We start from the raw sequence: 17,140 nt of genomic DNA, 5'->3' as shown, positions 1-17,140 counted from the left end.
ATTATTTTTTATATTTTTTAAAATTACTTTAAATATCTTTTTTATTTAATTATCTTTAAATCTATCTTAATTAAAATTTTAAATTATAAAAACTTCGTACATTAGACTAAAAAAAATATGATCTAGAATTAGATTATTTTTGTAAAATGTTAATCTATTTTTAAAATGATTATTAAAAATATAATTTTATATATATGTATCCTAATTTTTGTAGTACATATGTTTTTTCACATCCCACCTACTAGGAGGAAGGTGAGCCAAAGTTAATCATTTTTTTTTTTTAATTAAAAAATATTCTTGGTGGCACATCTTATAATAGTAGCATATCTAAATTAATATTATAAAACAATATTTTAAATTGATTTTAAAGATAATCATAAAATTTTTAGAATACTAGATTTTGTAAATCATATGTTAAACGTTCATGCGACACTCGTTTCTAATAATGGATTTCACCACTTTTATGAAAGTCCATCCCTCGTCATGAGTGGTTAAAAATTTTCAATTAGGGTCCGTTGGATTTCATGGAAAGACACTTTTCATGAAATTTGAGTTCTATTGAAAAATGGGTGGAGTTGAAAAATCAATTTCTATTATTTTATTACATCGAGACAAAATCATGGAGGCAAAAAAAATCCGAAAATGAAGAAGAAGAGAGGAGATTAGGGGATGAAAAGTTGGGGTGGATTTTATTTTCCCACGAGTTTAGATGGAAAAATGAAATCTACACTTCGTTATATTTTTTTAAGAGTGAAAAATCAATTTTCATATTAAAATTCAGTCTAACATAGAAAATGATTTTTCAACTCATTTTCCATGTCCAATCAAATACACTCTTAAAATAATTGTTTCTTATCATTGGTCTATCAGGAGGAACTTGAAAGAATTGTGATGCTACACTTAGTGCTATCTTTGTGCCGTTTTAACGAAAATAATGACAGTACCATTTTATGCAGATCACAAGTTTGACGTGGGCTCCTCGGAATTTTTGTTGTTGTTAAGCAAATCATACATAAACAACGATAAAGTCTTAATGTTAAAGATTTAGGTGGGTCAACTAAACAAATCATGTTCCTCCATTCCACATTATCTAAAGTCAAGTCTTCATACATAAATATAAAAGTGGATTTGTTGTTCATCGACATAAGGTTACAATATTCTCATGATATCCTTACCATTTCTTGTTAGAGCTACAGATAAAAGTCTAATTAATTGAGATATTATATCTATCTGAGCCTTACCCTCTTTACATTTCATCACCTAAATCTTTATAAAGGTCATTGTCAAGCTAAATATTTGTTTGAAAAATTTTCTGACCGCATCACATAGTGGCATCAAAAACATGATTTGATGCCACATGGTTGTAGACGACAAAATTAAAAAATGTTGTTATTAATCAGGATATTAGATCTACCTCAGCCTTGCACTCTTTACATTTCATCACCTAAATCTTTATAAATACTATTAATTATTCATCATGCTAAATATTCGTTTGAAAAACACTTTCCTTATTAAGTTAGTAAGGAGAATTTCATTATCACATCACATTGTAGCATAAAAACACGATCTGATGTCATATGGTTGTAAAGGATAAAATTTTAAGAACGTTGTCCCCCCCCCCCCCCCCCCTTCTCTCCCCTTAAAAAAAATTTTAGTTTACACCATTAAATTTTAAATTTAGGAGTCTAGTTACTATCCATTTTCAACACCTTAAATCAAGCTTTTTTTTTTTTTTTTTTTTATACTAACGTCCAATACTTTATGGGGACGTTAGCATAATCCAACACTTTTATTTTTTTCAATAATATCCCTCATTGTTTTATCTTTTAATGAAAGGACAAGGTCATGTTAGTTTTTTACATAATAAATATTTGTTTACATAATAAATGTTATAAGTATTTAAATATTTTGACTTAAAAATTTTTGTTGCAGTAAATGTTTTGACAATCAATGTATTTATTAGTGACATAATAAATATACTTATTATTTAAAAGACTAACATATCCTAATATTTTTCACTAAAAAATAAAATAATGAAGAATATAATTGAAAAAAAAAAGTGTTGGACAATATTAATGTCCTCATGATGTATTGGGCGTTAGCATTCACCATTTTTTTTAATGTATATATGGGACATATATAAAAATAATGTAATAATAACAATTTTTTAAAATATGGGTTAGAAGTTTTGGATTGAGCTGTTTTTTTGTGAGGATGGTCTCTATAATATGAGAAGATCATCGTCACAAAAAAATCAGTCCAATCTGAAACTTCTAACCTTATCAAAAGTGATGTAAAATGTGGACCGTCGATTTTTACCAATAATTTTTAAACCACTTTTGATGGACTTAGAAGTTTCAGATTGAGCTGATTTTTTTGTGAGGAGGATCTTCTCATTATAGAAACCATCCTCACAAAAAATCAACTCAATCCAAAACTTCTAACCCATATTTTGAAGAACCATTGTTTGGTGTTGGATTTTCAATGTAATAAAGGCCCACTGGCCCTTAGCAAGATTTGAAGGCTTACTAAGTTAGTAAGAACCAGTCTAGTTCTATTTACAAAGCCAACTAAAGATCCAATCTGTGGGGCCAGTAGGACCCAAACCCAAAAAAAAAAAAAACAATAAACCAAAAGATGTCAACGAATACAACAAATTGTAGCCGTAAATGACATATATATTGTCTTCGTCTCTCCTCATAATGGACAGATATAAAAGTCATTTTTATAATTTAATACAGAAGTTTGGGTATTTACGTAATTTAATTTAAATTTCTAAGTAATCCACGACACAGTGACATACGTTATTTTCGGAACTGTACCCCTAAAGTCACTGACTGTCCGTCTGCTTCAAAAACACACACACACACACACACACACACACACACACAGATTTACAGATCTGAATGAAAATGGTGGGAAAAACACTACTTTCTCTCACATCTTTCCTTCTATTTCTAATCCCTCTTTATCTCTTCATCGGAACGGTTGATCTCAAATCCCACTTCTTCCCTCTCTCACAATCAAAATCAAAATCAGAATCACAATTACAATTACGCTCTCTCTGCAACATCGAATCACCTCTAAGGATCTTCATGTACGATCTCCCAATTAGGTTCAATCTCGGTATGATAAATCACCAGATTTCAGATGAAATTCTGGTAAATGGCCGGAATTTTCCACCGTGGCCTTCGAATTCCGGTTTGAAGAAGCAACACAGTGTTGAGTATTGGATGATGGCGTCGATTATTTATGAGGGAAACCAGAAGTGGAGAGAGGTAGTAAGGGTTTCGGATCCGGAGATAGCTGATGCGTTCTTCGTGCCGTTCTTCTCTTCGATGAGTTTCAATACTCATGGGCATAATATGACGGATCCAGAGACGGAGATTGATCGGCAATTGCAGGTTTGATTGGAATTCTTCCTGATTTCGTCTCTATTTTGTTATATTTTTTTGAATTATTTGAATCATTGAAATTGGCGATTTGATTTTGGAGAAATGAAGTTGAATTAGGTTACAATTATCGAAAGTTTTGTTTGAAATTTGAAGATTGTGGCTTGAATTCTAGTTTGTTCCTTGTGAAAGGTCCCCACTTTGCTCTGACGGAAATGAATTTAGCTACTAACATATATTTCGTGGTGGTTTTTTTTCAAAATAGGAGAATTCGTTGGAAATGTATAAGAAAGATTAAATTTTTAATAGATGTTATAGAGAATATAGATTGTATCGATCTGTTGTGTCTTTTTTTTTTACTTTCCCTGAATTGTTAGTCATAATTCTCTGCACTTAGTGAGGGAAACTCCACTCTTTTTTTTTTTGGTCATATAACAATGGAATTGGTGGGTCATCACTCCTTGCATTGGCCATTGCTTTCCAATCTACAATGGTAAATTATGGAAAATTGTGTGCTAGAAACGATAATACCAATCAAACTAAAAAACACAAATCAGAAATAAACAGAGGACACGACACATAATTTACGTCTTTCGGCAATATTGCCTACGTCCATGGGGAGATGAGATCCTTTTCACTATATCTGTGAAAACCAGGGTTACAATCTTTCAATTTCTCTTCCTCTCAAGAAAACTGAAAATGCCCTCATAGCCACCCTTAAACGAGTTGACTGTGAATTTATAGTTCATACAATGACAAAATTGCCCCTAGGGTAAAAAATGTTACGCCAACAAAACGCTCCTTGATGTACCGTACATTTTACCGATAAAAAGCTACTTTCAACAAAAGACAAGGCACCAACATAACATAAATGGTCATAACCATTCAATCACTCACAGTCGTTTGATTGTCAATTAAGATACGGGCATCTACTCTTTGACCATATAAAAGAATATGATTATTAGACACTGTGGTCCTCTATATGCGTTGCGTATATGTAATTGTTTGAGATAAACTCATGTCTTCAATGCAGCATTGCAGACCATTTCTGATTTTCTTTTAGACCTAATGCATGCTTGGTTTCAGATTGACATATTGGAGTTTCTGAGGAAATCCCAGTACTGGCAGAGGTCTGGAGGCCGAGATCATGTAATTCCTATGCATCACCCAAATGCTTTCAGATTTCTTCGGGAGCAGGTGAATGCATCTATTCTTATTGTTGCAGATTTTGGAAGATACCCCAAAACCATGTCACGTCTAAGCAAAGATGTGGTGGCCCCATATGTACACGTTGTGGAGTCCTTCATAGATGATAATTCTCCAAATCCATTCGAATCTCGTAACACGCTTCTCTTTTTCCGTGGGAGGACAGTCAGAAAAGATGTATGTTAGCCTGATTTGTTAAGATTTTAAAGTTCTCTCTCAAATGTTCTCACTTTAAGCAGAACTGACGAGTTTCCTGTGATGTTGCAGGAAGGAATTGTCCGCGCGAAACTTGCCAAGATATTAGTTGGCTATGAGGATGTCCATTATGAACAAAGCTTTGCAACCGGAGAAAGCATAAAAGCGGTAACTGGTTTTGTCCAAACCGTTCTATGTTTCTCTACAAAATATTTCTTCTTGCTGATTTCAGAATTTGGTTCGAACCAATTGTTGTTATTATTCATCTCCCGCTGTGGTTATTGATGATGTTAAAATACGTTTATGTACATAATATCTGGACATTTGACACGTAGAGAGGCCAGTTTCCACTAGTTAACGGATTTCCTGTCTCTAGGAGATTGTCCATGTCAAAGATTTATCTTATTGGATGGAATAACCTTTCTATGTACATTCTTAAGGATGCCAAAAGATTGAATCGGAGTTCTAGCAGAAATTATTGGATCAATTAATCAAGTTGATTTTAATCCGTGATGCCTCCATAATATGGGGACCTATTAAATAGCCTCCTATATATGTGCTAATACATGGTAGTTACTGCATGTAATACTCAAACATGCATTTTGCTATAGATTGAACAATTCACATTGTTCTATAAAATAACAATCTCTTATATTTGATTCGATTTTTTTTTCTAAAAATTTTTTAGATGATAGTTTCGATTGAAATTGGGTTCCGAGTAGTTGGATGTTCACTACTTATATAGTTTTCATCTCATCTCATTCATCTTTTTCTGTTATATACCAGTCCTCGCAAGGGATGCGTTCATCCAAGTTCTGTCTACACCCTGCAGGGGACACCCCTTCCTCTTGCCGTCTCTTCGATGCCATTGTGAGCCATTGTGTTCCCGTCATTGTGAGCGACAAGATCGAGCTACCCTTCGAGGATGAGCTAGACTATACCCAATTCTCTATCTTCTTCTCCGTACAAGAGGCACTCAAACCAGATTATATGATTGGGCAACTACGTAAATTCCCGGAAGAGAGATGGGTAGAGATGTGGAGGAAACTCAAGAACATCTCGCATCATTACGAGTTTCAGTATCCTCCAAAGAGGGAAGATGCTGTCAACATGTTGTGGAGACAGGTTAGGCGGAAGGTTCCTGGTGCCAAGCTCTCTGAACATCGGAGTCGGAGGCTACAAATTCCTGATTGGTGGGACTTAAGAAGAAGATGATTGATTTGCTGGCATACAATTATGTACATTTTTCATTATTCATTGTAGCAACCCTTTTTGAAGGGATAATCACATTCAGGGATGGTGGCGGGATCATGTAATCTGTAGTAAATATTTTTGGATGGTGTACCAATTGAGTGTAATCTTCTTTTGATTTTCTTGAATGATGTACATCTTGATTTATCTCTTACAGACAAACCTAAATGGTATAGAATTTGTACTTTTTAGCAATACGTGCAGGATATCAATTAGATTGGATCTGTTGTGGCTAGATCCCAATTCACACACAAAAATCCGATTATTGAAAATAATCCCTTTTAACAACAAATGAACCAATTCCAACAATCAAACACCAAGAAATGTGTTGCAAAGCAAATAAAAATAATAATAAAGAAGTAGAGAAAAGAACACTATGACAGCACAAGATAGACATGGTTCACCCACAATGAGACTATATCCACGAGTAAGCCGGCAAGTAAAAATACACTACTCAAGGAAGAAATTATAAGAATGAAAGTTTATACCTACTTCCAACTCTCCGATAAAACTCACAAAATCTCTACACTCAACTCTAGTAAAAATCCAAACAAGAAATCGATTCCACCCTTCTTCACAAGCCCGTAATTACAATGTGAAGATCACTTTTAAGAACCTTTAGCATCTAGGTTTTATAAGAGAAGAAGAAGAATACCGATAAAGAGACTCAATGTTTTCTCACTCTCTACCCAAGAGTAAATACCTTTTTAGATAAACCCCTTTTATGGGTATTAGTTTCATCTAGGGATCTCTTTTGTTTCTCATAAGCTAATGAAAGGACATTACCTAAGATACCTTTAGATAAAACCCATTAACCTTAAGAAACAAAGGAATAGTGATTTTATATCTCCAAACCCAACATGATCAAATGATAAATCCCTATTATAGAAAGAGACCGAAAGACAAATAATACAAGAGATGTGAAAAATATAACTTCATGGGGATGCTTGCACCTAGGAAGATTTCACCAAAATCTACTCTGGAAGATAACAATAACCATATAATCGCTTAAAGCTTCGAGGATTGATTAAATATTCACATTGGTCCTTTAGACCATATATAGGCTCGTGTTGCCTATTGGATGGTTCAATTGATTGTATAATCCTTAACAGTGAGAATGATCATCACCATCTGTGCATTTTGTTTTCCAATTATTTTTATTATTATTCTTTGAACTATTCTTATTATTCATGCCACCTTCAACCAAGATTTTGATGGAAAAAAAAAACATTAGACCCAACTTTGAGTATATTTTTAGCTTTCAATTGGGGAAGGCGTGAAAGGATCTGTGATTTTTTGTGGGGTTTTGTAGTGATTTTTAAGTATTAAGAGAATTTCTCATGAAAAATGTGGCAATTATGGGAAAATTTGCAGTGACTTCTTGTAGACAATGGCAAACATGGTGATAGCATTGGGTTGGTTTGAAACAAGTCACAGTTCGCTTCTGGGTTTAGAAAATGGAGAACCAGTCAATTTGATTCGATTCTCGATCCAAAGCTAGTATAGAACCGAACCAAACTGAGAACCAAACCTTATATAACAAATAAATATATTCATTTGTCACGAATTATTTTAGGAGCTAAGGCATAGATTAAAGACTTCTTCACAGATAAATTAATGATTTCTTTTATTAAAAATACATCATTTCCAACTAAGTTTATATGATATTGGCAACCCATGGAACCAAACCAACTTAAAACCAATTTAATTTGGTTTGAGTTGGTTCGATTCTATTGCCATTTCGATTCAATTCTGATTCTTATTTAGTGGAACCGACCTATGTTGGTTCGGTTCCAATTTAGCTACAAACCGAACCTAGTTGCACTCCTACCAAGCAGGCTTTAACGAGAAAAAAAAAAAAACATTTATTTTAAGTGTGATGGAGAGAAAATTTCATTTTAGTAAATATTCTAATAAGCAGGGCCATGGCTTATGGAACATTCAAATAAAAAATAAGAAAAAAGATCAGATCAGATCATGCCCACCCCAGAATTTAAAAGGGATTATGGACATTTAGACCATGAAAATTTGGGGCAATATCATGTCTATAATGTCCTTTTAGATGTTTTGGTCCACAAACTCGTTGGTGATGTATTCAATTATTTGAAAATTTCATCGTTATAGGGATGGATCACTAATTTTTTTTATTTTTTATTTTTACTATTTATTCAATTATAAAATATATACTAACCTTTTACCATTCAATGGACCCCCAATTTTTGACATAAAAACTTTAACGATAATTATGATAATAGAGTCCACAAGTAGGCAGGGCCTGAGTCTAAAAGTACAATTTTTTAGGAAAAATTCTAAATAGTCCTTAGTTTTGCGTGTTAGTTTGACAAGACATTTTTTATTGTCGAACTCACCAGTATTTATTGTCGAGTTCTATCATTTTTTATTTATTGTCAAAATTGATTTTTTTTTTAATTACTGTTGAATTCACGATTTTTTAAATAAAAAGTGATTAACTCAACACCAGTAAAATCCACCCATGTTTAATTTTCAAACTTTTTCGACTAAAATAAATAAAAATATTGACTAAAAACTTGAGATAATGACTTGTTTAAATGATTTCAACTTAAAGAACCTATTATTGATCGATTTTCATCCAAAAACTAAGATAAAAGAAAGTGAAAAATCTTAATTTTTTATATACATCTTCAAAATGTTTGAAAAAATCTTTAAAAATAACTTCTTATTTAATGGAATGAAATCTCAGAAACTCATTTAAGGTGTCAAAAATCCAATTTTTTTATGAAAACCATGAAGGTGTCAAAAATCCAATTTTTTTTTATGAAAACGATGAAGTTGAACGATTAAGACATTCAATCATGAGAAATGTGGGAGATGAGATCCAAAAGACTATTTAAAAAGAAAAAAATTTACTAAATGTCGTGCCAAGCAACTGTTGAAAACTAAAGACTACTTGGAAGAAGTCCCTATGCTATTGTTCTTGAAGTAATTTTCCCTTTTTTTTGTTATCAGTATTTCAAGCTAAATGGTAGTGTCTAGTAGTACCGCTGGTGGGCTGGTGACCAATGCCTCAATAGTTAATTAATTAGTTAATTAATAACAATACCAATACCAATAATATATAAAAAAACAAAAAACAAAAATTATCTAAGATGTAAATCTGTAAATCACAGACTGTCTTACATAAAGACTATTTTTCCTCTTTTTCACCCAAATTTAAGTTAGTTAGTTCAAACAAGCTTCAACCCCTAAATTAGATCAAAAGTTCTCACCCACCGGATGTATACACACACAGACACATTTGTGGGGCTGATTTGTTCCCCCTAGTTGAACTATGCTTCGCCATCGGCCTTAGCAGCTTTGAGGCGTGCAATCAGCTCATCCTGCAAGCGGACCCACACATCATGATCGAAGACATTAGATTTGGAAAAAAATAATGTTGAAGACGAGAATATAACATACTTATTCTAACACTAAACTTCTTTATGATTTTACTTTGTTATCATCTGGAGTCCAAGTGTTCTACGACTGAACCCCAACAAAGCTCATCAATCAGATGATTCTAACTGTAGACCTGTTGTAATTTACAGCACTTCAGCACTGCAATGATTCATTAATTATGAGAGCTGCTATTGGCACCCCAACTTTCACTTATCACACCCCAATTAAAGATTAAAACACTCTTCAAACATTAAAACTCTCTTAAAACATTACAAAGGATTGAATCAAATTATAATCTCAACATTACAAAACATTATAACACTCGTTCAAACAATTTCAGTCGTTGCTTAAGATTATGATTAGGCTCATATAAAATCTTAAACCCCTAAAAAAAATCTAGCAAAAAAAAAAAAAAAATGAGACCTTTTATTGGCACCCCTACCTTTACTTATTCTCAACCATGTACTTTCTTTCTTTATTTTTAATAAGAGTGTAATAAGTAAAAGTTGGGGTGCCAATAGCAGCTCTCTTAATTAAAAAACTCATTAATTGGATGGGTTCACCAGATTTGATGATGTTTCCCACAACAGCAACCCCTTTCATGGTATTAAATCTCATCCAAGAACGAGACGACTCGTCCGACTTGTCTCGGTATCGTCCACCAATGAGACGAGTTGACAAGTCGTCTCAAAGACGTGGTTTGTTCTCATTCTAATCTAAGGTATCTTTTACAATCTTGTCCAAGACGACTCAAATAAATCGGATATCTCGTCCGAGATGACTAGGTCTCGTTCATGGATGAGATGAGACGTCAAAACGAGTTTTAAAACCATGATCCCTTATTATTATTATTTATCACTAGAAAGAGATGGTAAACAGTTGCAAATGCAGTGCTTGATTTACCTTCTTTCCTTTAGTCGAAAGACCTCTTTCCTTCAGAGTTGCGCGGAGCTTCTCCACGGTCAGACCTTGGAAATCCTTGTCAGCCATGCGACCACTACTTGACCCCTCTATACAATCAACAAATCATTAGAATCTCAAACTAGAATTCCCCAAGTCTTCAAAATGCATATAACTTTCTCAAACTCATTGCAATTCTCTTAAGAGGTCACCCGAGGTCATAGCTTTGGTAAAATAAAGGTAAAGAAAAATGCAAGCAAGCAAAACATGAACCACTGCATGTATAGATAAATGACAACCAAATTTGAGAGAGAATATTGTCAGTTCATATAAAAGAATTTCCATATGTTTCCTTCATCAAACTGCTTAGGCAATAGGTCTGTCAATGGATCGGATGAGACCAGACATCCGGTCCATTCCAATCCGATAAGGTTTCGATTCGGTATCTTATTGGATCGGATCTGGATTAACCATGTCCCAATCAGATAAAGACCCGATCTGATAATGTGTTAGAAAGTATATGAACTATATTATATTTGTTGAGATATTAAATTTCCTTAGATTTTAAATATATAATCAGGTTTGGCCCGAACCGATTGTTAATGGATAAGATCTGGATCTTAATATTGAGATCCAACAAAAACCCATCCAAGGAGGGTCTGATCTGATGTTTATCGGATCAGTCCCAGATCCGATCCATTGACGGTCCTATTAGGAATTTAGGCAAAATAAATTTATTACAATTTACCTTCTCGACGATGACGAGAATTATAGGTTGTGTTGGCTCTCTTAGCTGCTGCTTTGCCATCTACAGATCTTTCAGCAACTCTGTAAAGAAATGTAAATAAAGAAAAGACAAAAAACAGATGTAGGTAAAGCTCAATAACATCAACTCTGAAAAATCATGAAGCAACGTGGAAATAGCTGTTAAGGGATGCATAGTACTCTCTTTGGACGGGCATATAACAATAACATATATTTTCTTTCTTGTAAGCTATTAAATAGTCCTTTTGTACCTAATGGAACTATAAGATGAAAGTACTTAAGAACTCATCCACACATTTTACATATGCAGGTAAAAATAAGACATGTATGTGGAGATGTGTCAACTCGCAATAAAGAATAGAACGCTTACCTCTTGCCTTTTGCATTCTCAGTCGTAGCTTTACCCTTGACATCCTTCAAGCTGGTCTGTTTTTTAAGCGTGAGAGATCTAATTAATATGTTTGTTTGATTTGTCTTTATCAATTGCTCCTCTGGACAGACAAATAAATGAGAGAGTGAGAACAGGTTTACAGTTAAAATGACAAGCTCAAAACATTAGCTACACTAAGTAATCGATACTACAAGAACTGTTCCCCTAGAAAGAATAATTTCAAAATAAAAATAACAGATACCACATTAAACAAAAGATAAACTCAGAACTATATTAACGTAGTTGCAAATACCAAAAAACAAAGAATATGATAGGTCCTTTGGGAAACAAATCAACAAAAAGGGTAAAAAAATCAACAAAATCAGAATAACTGTTGGTCGGAATCTAGAATGGATAAAGCACATAAGAAGGGACAGAGCCAGGATTTTGCCCATGTGGGCGCAACCAAGAGTAGAAAAAAGGGAAAATTAATAAAAGAGGGTTAAATATTTTAATATTTACAAAAAATAATATATTTTTTCAAAAATTACTAAAAACGAATTTAGTCAGTGGACTGTCCAGCGTAATGTGTTAAAATTCATTGTTTTACCAAAAATGCCTTTAACGGGTAATTATAAAAGCACCCCATGAATTAATAAGGGCAACTAACACCATAGCCGATTTTTTTTTTTTTTGTGTCTTATATGACTTAAAAGTTTTGGAATAAACTGATTTTTGGAAAAGATGATATCTATGATGAGGAGATCGTCCTCACCAAAAACAGCCCATTACAAAACTCCCCATCAAAACAAGTTCAAGAACCGTAAATCATCCATTTTTTTGTAAACCAGTTTTGATGGGGTTAGAAGTTTTGGAATGAGCTGATTTTTTGTGAGGATGATCTCCTTATCATAGAGATCATCCTCACAAAAAATCAGCTCATTCCAAAACTTTTAACCCGTATAAGACGAAACAATTTGGCTATGTTATGGGTTGCCCTTATTAATTTGTGGGGTGCTTTTATAATTATGTTTAAAACGCTGGACAGTCCAGTGAGTTATGAAAACGCAAGACTGTCCAGCGATTTAATTTATTTTTGGTAATTTTTGAAAATAATAGATTTTTTTTGTTTGTCAATATTAAAATATTTTATTCTCTTTTAGTTATTTTCCCAAGAATTTTTTTTGTGGGGACAGCTAAGAGTGATTTTTTTTTTTTTTGTGAGGGCAATAGTGGCAGACTTTTTTATCTGCTGCTTAAATCTGTCGCAATAGCTCACTAATCCATAGACTTTGAAAATTCTTGAGGGGGCAAGTGCCCCCACTGTAATCCGCCTCTGCACATAAGGAAGTTTTTTAAAGTCAAAGAAATACCCATTTGGAGGGCCTTTTTCATTAGGGAATATGTTAAAATAAGATAAAAGAGGACATCAACCAATGTACGAGTATACAGAATATTGTACAAATATAAACAGCAGTGAGAGAACATCTCACTCATAAAACATAAAATCTAAGGCCTAACAAACTAGGAGTTAACCAATTCCCCCATGTATATCAGCCCTTTGAAATCAGATGCACCATAGGACCTAAGATAAGTTGCATTAATCTTCAAAAACAATTAACTCCAAGGAAAATCACAACTTTTGAAGATCCATCTATTTCTTTATTTCTAAATGCTCCAAAAAAGAGGAATCTCTGCAAGGCTCTATTCAATGCAAATCAAAGCCTTGAAGAACCATTAATCAGAAACCTCAATCATCCTTTGAGACATCACCCATGACATCTCAAACTGAAAAAAGAAAGAACCTCCATAGTCCCCCATCAACAACACAGTGAAGCTACATCAAAGGAACTAAAGGACGCCATAGTTTGAAATATAGGACAAAGGAAGTGGGGCTGGAAAGTGGAAACATTAATGTATTTGGAGATACATATATTAGTTCAATTAATTGAACAACTTTGGAAATATGAAAAGTAAAATTCAGAACCATATTTGCAAAACTATAGATATTCAAAATTCCTTTTTCAAAAAAAAAAAAAAAAAACGAAAAAAAAAACTTAAATTGTAGCGTCAATCAAAGATATTGAAACAATGAGATATTAAATCCTAGACACCAAGGGCGGATTTAGAGTGGGGGCACTTGCCCCGACAAGAGTTTTCAAATTCTATGGATTAATGTGCTATTGCGACAGATTTTAGCGGTGGATAAACAAATTTACCACTATTGCCCCCACAATTTTTTTTCCACTCTTAGTTGCCCCCACAACTATTTTTTTCACACTTAATTGTCCCCACAATTTTTTTCTACTCTTGGTTGCCCCCACATGAGCAAAATCCTAGCTCCGCCCCTGCTAGACACACAGCTTTGAAAGATCAACCCCATAATTTTCTGAATTAGCTCGAATGAGTTCATTCCCTCATGAGATTTTGCTAAGAATCGTCGAAAAATAGCCCGCATCATGGTAGAAAACACCTTGTATTTGGCCAATGAATCACATATCAAAAGGTTTGCCATCAATAATCAGTCATGAACAAAATATGTAAGCCTCAAAAACGTTATATTTATCAATAGAATTTTAAAGAAGATCATAACAATGACCAGTCATTGAGTTCTGCCAATGGAGTTCCAAGAACAAACAAAAAAAATCGCAAAAGAATCACTTATAAAAAACTCGTAAAGAATTAATTATTTTCGTACTACATAAGTAGTCGTGTGGAAGAATGGCAGTTATAAGAATATAGCATGAATACGTCTGAAGCTTTGGATTTAAAAAAGAAATAAAATTAAAATTAGGATGTTGACAGCAAAACTTGACCTGGTGGTGAAGTGTCATGTTCACAAATATAGACCCGCATTCCACCCTGCAAGAAGTTACCAAGATGTAAGCCCCAAATCTGAATGAAATCAAAATTTTGAAATCTAAAAAGATACAATTGCAGCTAAATATATACATAAAGAAAAGGGAGTGGGGTGTGGGGGGGATTAAACGGAGTTAAAAAAAAGGTATTTGGGGATTGAGCCTCGAGCCTCACCTACCTTGAAAATACTTGAAGGCTTATTAAAAGAACAAGAAAGCTCTTGAAGCCTATGGTTCATCCACTAAGGCTTAAAAGAGACTACGAGAATGTCTGATGTCTTTTATGCCTCTTTTGGGGAGAATTTTTTTGTCAACGCCATGCATCTCATTTACATATGCCATTGGTAGCAATTTTAGGTTAGTACATTTAAAATCAATTATTTCCTTTTGGTTATTCCCAATCCTTCTATAAATAATAATAAAATTTTCTATGCTAAATAGAATCAACAAGTACATCTATGGACCCATATGAAATAAACTAATGTTTCTTTCATAATTTTTTCAAAAAAATGTTTCTTTTATTCAAGTTACCATATTATCTACTTTTAATATTTATTTAAAAAAGATAATGCTTTTGAGGCTAGTACTTCACATCGAAGCTTAAACATCACACTTTAAGCCATTGAAGAGCCTCCTCCCCCATGCATCCAGCTTTAAAAACATTTCAATCAACCATCTAATGGCAATGAATATGTTTCAACAGCATAGCTTCCAAAGTGAAATGAAATATTGGAAACAATGCAAGCAAGCAATCCCATTAATGTCTTGCTCTACAACATTTACTGTTGATTCATTGAGAGACGTACTATGAAAAAAAAAAAACATAGGAAGTTCGTAGAAGACTCCATAGAATGGAAAAAAAAAATTTTAGTTGAATAGGAAAAAATTAAAGAGATAGAAGAGTCGTGAACACACTAACCTAAGTGAAGCAACTCCCAACCCTCCAACCTAATTCAACAAACCAAAGCCTTATCCCAAAGATTCGGAGTCGGCTAGTGAATCTTGTTCCTTCATTCCACTTTGTACAATAACATGGTATATATACCATGGTTTTAAAACTCATTTTGACACATCATCTCATCCATGAACGAGATTTCCGATATGTTTGAGTCATCTCGTTCAACAATGAGACAAATGAACCATGGTCTTAAATCTCTTCTGATACGTTTGAATTGTCTATCCGTCTTGCTGGTGGACGATATCAGACGATTTGTTTTGGTCTCAGACGAGATTTAAAACCATGATATATACCTATAAGTGTAACTTTGTGGTAACAACTATCGGCCAAAAAAAAATCAACTAATCATGATTCTAGAAATAGAAACTGATCCAATAATACTTCCATTGCAATAACTCAAGTTTGGTACACTAAATTAGCCAATGTGCACTTACTTCACGTTTTTAGACACTTAGACTCAACAAATAGACCAATATATCACCCATTCCAATTTCTACCCATCAATCGGAATTTCAAAATATAAAAATCCAAAGATCCCAAACCACAATTATTCACAGAAACTACTCAGGAAAAAAAATAATAATAATAAAAACAAAAACCCAAATTACAAACTTCCAACCACTATAAAACCTAATATTCAGAGAAGAATAAAATCGAAAAAAAACAAAAAAGATAGTTTTTCATCTTCTACGTTTCCAACAATCAACCTGCATGCACTTCTAAAAGCATAAATATTAGAAATTCAAAGATAACGAAGGATCTCTAATGAAAAGTTCCCAAAATAAGATCAAACGAAGCAAAAAAATAAAATAAAAATACAAGTTCCCGAACAAAATTACAATAATTCTTCTTATAGAATTTAAAAACAGTAAGAAATAATAATTAGGGTTTAGGGATGAAAACAAATTACCAGATTTGAAGAGAGCATGGTGGAGGAGAAGAGACCGCGAGAAGGAAGGTTTGTTAGATACTTCGAAGCTCCTCCCATCATAATTGGCTCCGAATCTGGCTGTGTTTCAGTGTTTGGTTCCGCAAAGATTCCGTCCTCCATAGTTAAATACTCAAAACCTTCTTAGTAACAGTAGCTGTCAAACGCGCTAACCGTTTCGACTCACCACTTCGACTTCTTGAGATTTTGCTCAAGAATCATCCATTAATCAAAAAATTTGTATCTTAAATAGAATATTATGGGAATGAGAGGAGTGATTCGACACCAAATTTTGATCCCACAAATACCCCTACTTTTGCATTTAAATTTAATATGATCAGGGTTGTTTTGGTCCAAAACTAAGAAACTTCTAGTTCAAGATGTATAAAAGTTTTTAAAATTATAAAAAAATATCCTTTTTATTATGTAATATTTACACATTCTTCAATAAATATTTTAAATTATAAATAAACCCTTTTAATGTATATAAATTTGCACATGCCACCCACCTTTTAGTTATTTATAAGAAAATTTTACCAACTCATGACCATATCATCATTATAAAATATTTATCAAATCATGCTTTTAATTTTTTAATTGCTATTGTGATAAAAAAAATTTAAAACAGTAAAATACTTGGAGTATAATTAGTATTTCAAAAATTAATATGGGGGCATCATATATACGATATTTATTAGTAATTATATAATTGTTTAAAAAAAATTACTTGTTTATCAAAAACACCTTTTTATTGACTTCATAAATTATTTAAAGTGTGTGTTGTTTCGATAAATAAGAAGATTTGATTGTATGTTTTGGTAACTCACCCTATTTATACTAGTAGAAGGTGGTGTGTGCAAAAGTACATGTATCAAAAAAAATTATTTGTAATTTAAAATA

The 17,140-nt window shown here is 33.0% G+C and overlaps 2 protein-coding genes across 2 annotated transcripts; one reads left to right on the top strand and one right to left on the bottom strand.

The window, feature by feature from the left end:
* The first annotated feature begins 2,839 nt into the window (after positions 1-2,839).
* LOC147405436 (Exostosin family protein) lies at positions 2,840-6,189 on the top strand. Its single transcript, XM_086433190.1, has 4 exons — positions 2,840-3,404; positions 4,479-4,775; positions 4,866-4,961; positions 5,580-6,189. Exons 1-4 carry the CDS (start codon positions 2,907-2,909, stop codon positions 6,006-6,008), a joined length of 1,320 nt encoding a protein of 439 aa, XP_086289316.1. The 5' UTR covers positions 2,840-2,906; the 3' UTR covers positions 6,009-6,189.
* Positions 6,190-9,142: 2,953 nt separating this feature from the next.
* On the bottom strand, positions 9,143-16,476 carry LOC147405435 (SAP domain-containing protein). Its single transcript, XM_086433189.1, has 6 exons — positions 16,223-16,476; positions 14,313-14,358; positions 11,497-11,617; positions 11,110-11,189; positions 10,365-10,471; positions 9,143-9,403 (listed from the first exon to the last, which is right to left on the bottom strand). Exons 1-6 carry the CDS (start codon positions 16,361-16,363, stop codon positions 9,353-9,355), a joined length of 546 nt encoding a protein of 181 aa, XP_086289315.1. The 5' UTR covers positions 16,364-16,476; the 3' UTR covers positions 9,143-9,352.
* Positions 16,477-17,140: the final 664 nt, after the last annotated feature.

This window comes from Akebia trifoliata, chromosome 3 (genome assembly GCF_017979445.1).
Source record: "Akebia trifoliata isolate Shusen 1 chromosome 3, ASM1797944v1, whole genome shotgun sequence".
Taxonomy (NCBI): domain Eukaryota; kingdom Viridiplantae; phylum Streptophyta; class Magnoliopsida; order Ranunculales; family Lardizabalaceae; genus Akebia; species Akebia trifoliata.
This window is presented reverse-complemented; position numbering and strand designations above follow the sequence as displayed.

What these genes read in the sequence shown, in the direction of transcription:
- LOC147405435 (XM_086433189.1), bottom strand. Translation starts at nt 16,363, where the DNA reads ATGGAGGACGGAATCTTTGCGGAACCAAACACTGAAACACAGCCAGAT. An exon ending in GAGAATGCAAAAGGCAAGAG is followed by an intron (nt 11,190 to 11,496) that starts GTAAGCGTTCTA and finishes ATTTCTTTACAG; the next exon opens with AGTTGCTGAAAGATCTGTAG. An exon ending in TTTCGACTAAAGGAAAGAAG is followed by an intron (nt 9,404 to 10,364) that starts GTAAATCAAGCA and finishes GTCCGCTTGCAG; the next exon opens with GATGAGCTGATTGCACGCCT.
- LOC147405436 (XM_086433190.1), top strand. Translation starts at nt 2,907, where the DNA reads ATGAAAATGGTGGGAAAAACACTACTTTCTCTCACATCTTTCCTTCTA. An exon ending in GGAGGACAGTCAGAAAAGAT is followed by an intron (nt 4,776 to 4,865) that starts GTATGTTAGCCT and finishes GTGATGTTGCAG; the next exon opens with GAAGGAATTGTCCGCGCGAA. An exon ending in CCGGAGAAAGCATAAAAGCG is followed by an intron (nt 4,962 to 5,579) that starts GTAACTGGTTTT and finishes GTTATATACCAG; the next exon opens with TCCTCGCAAGGGATGCGTTC.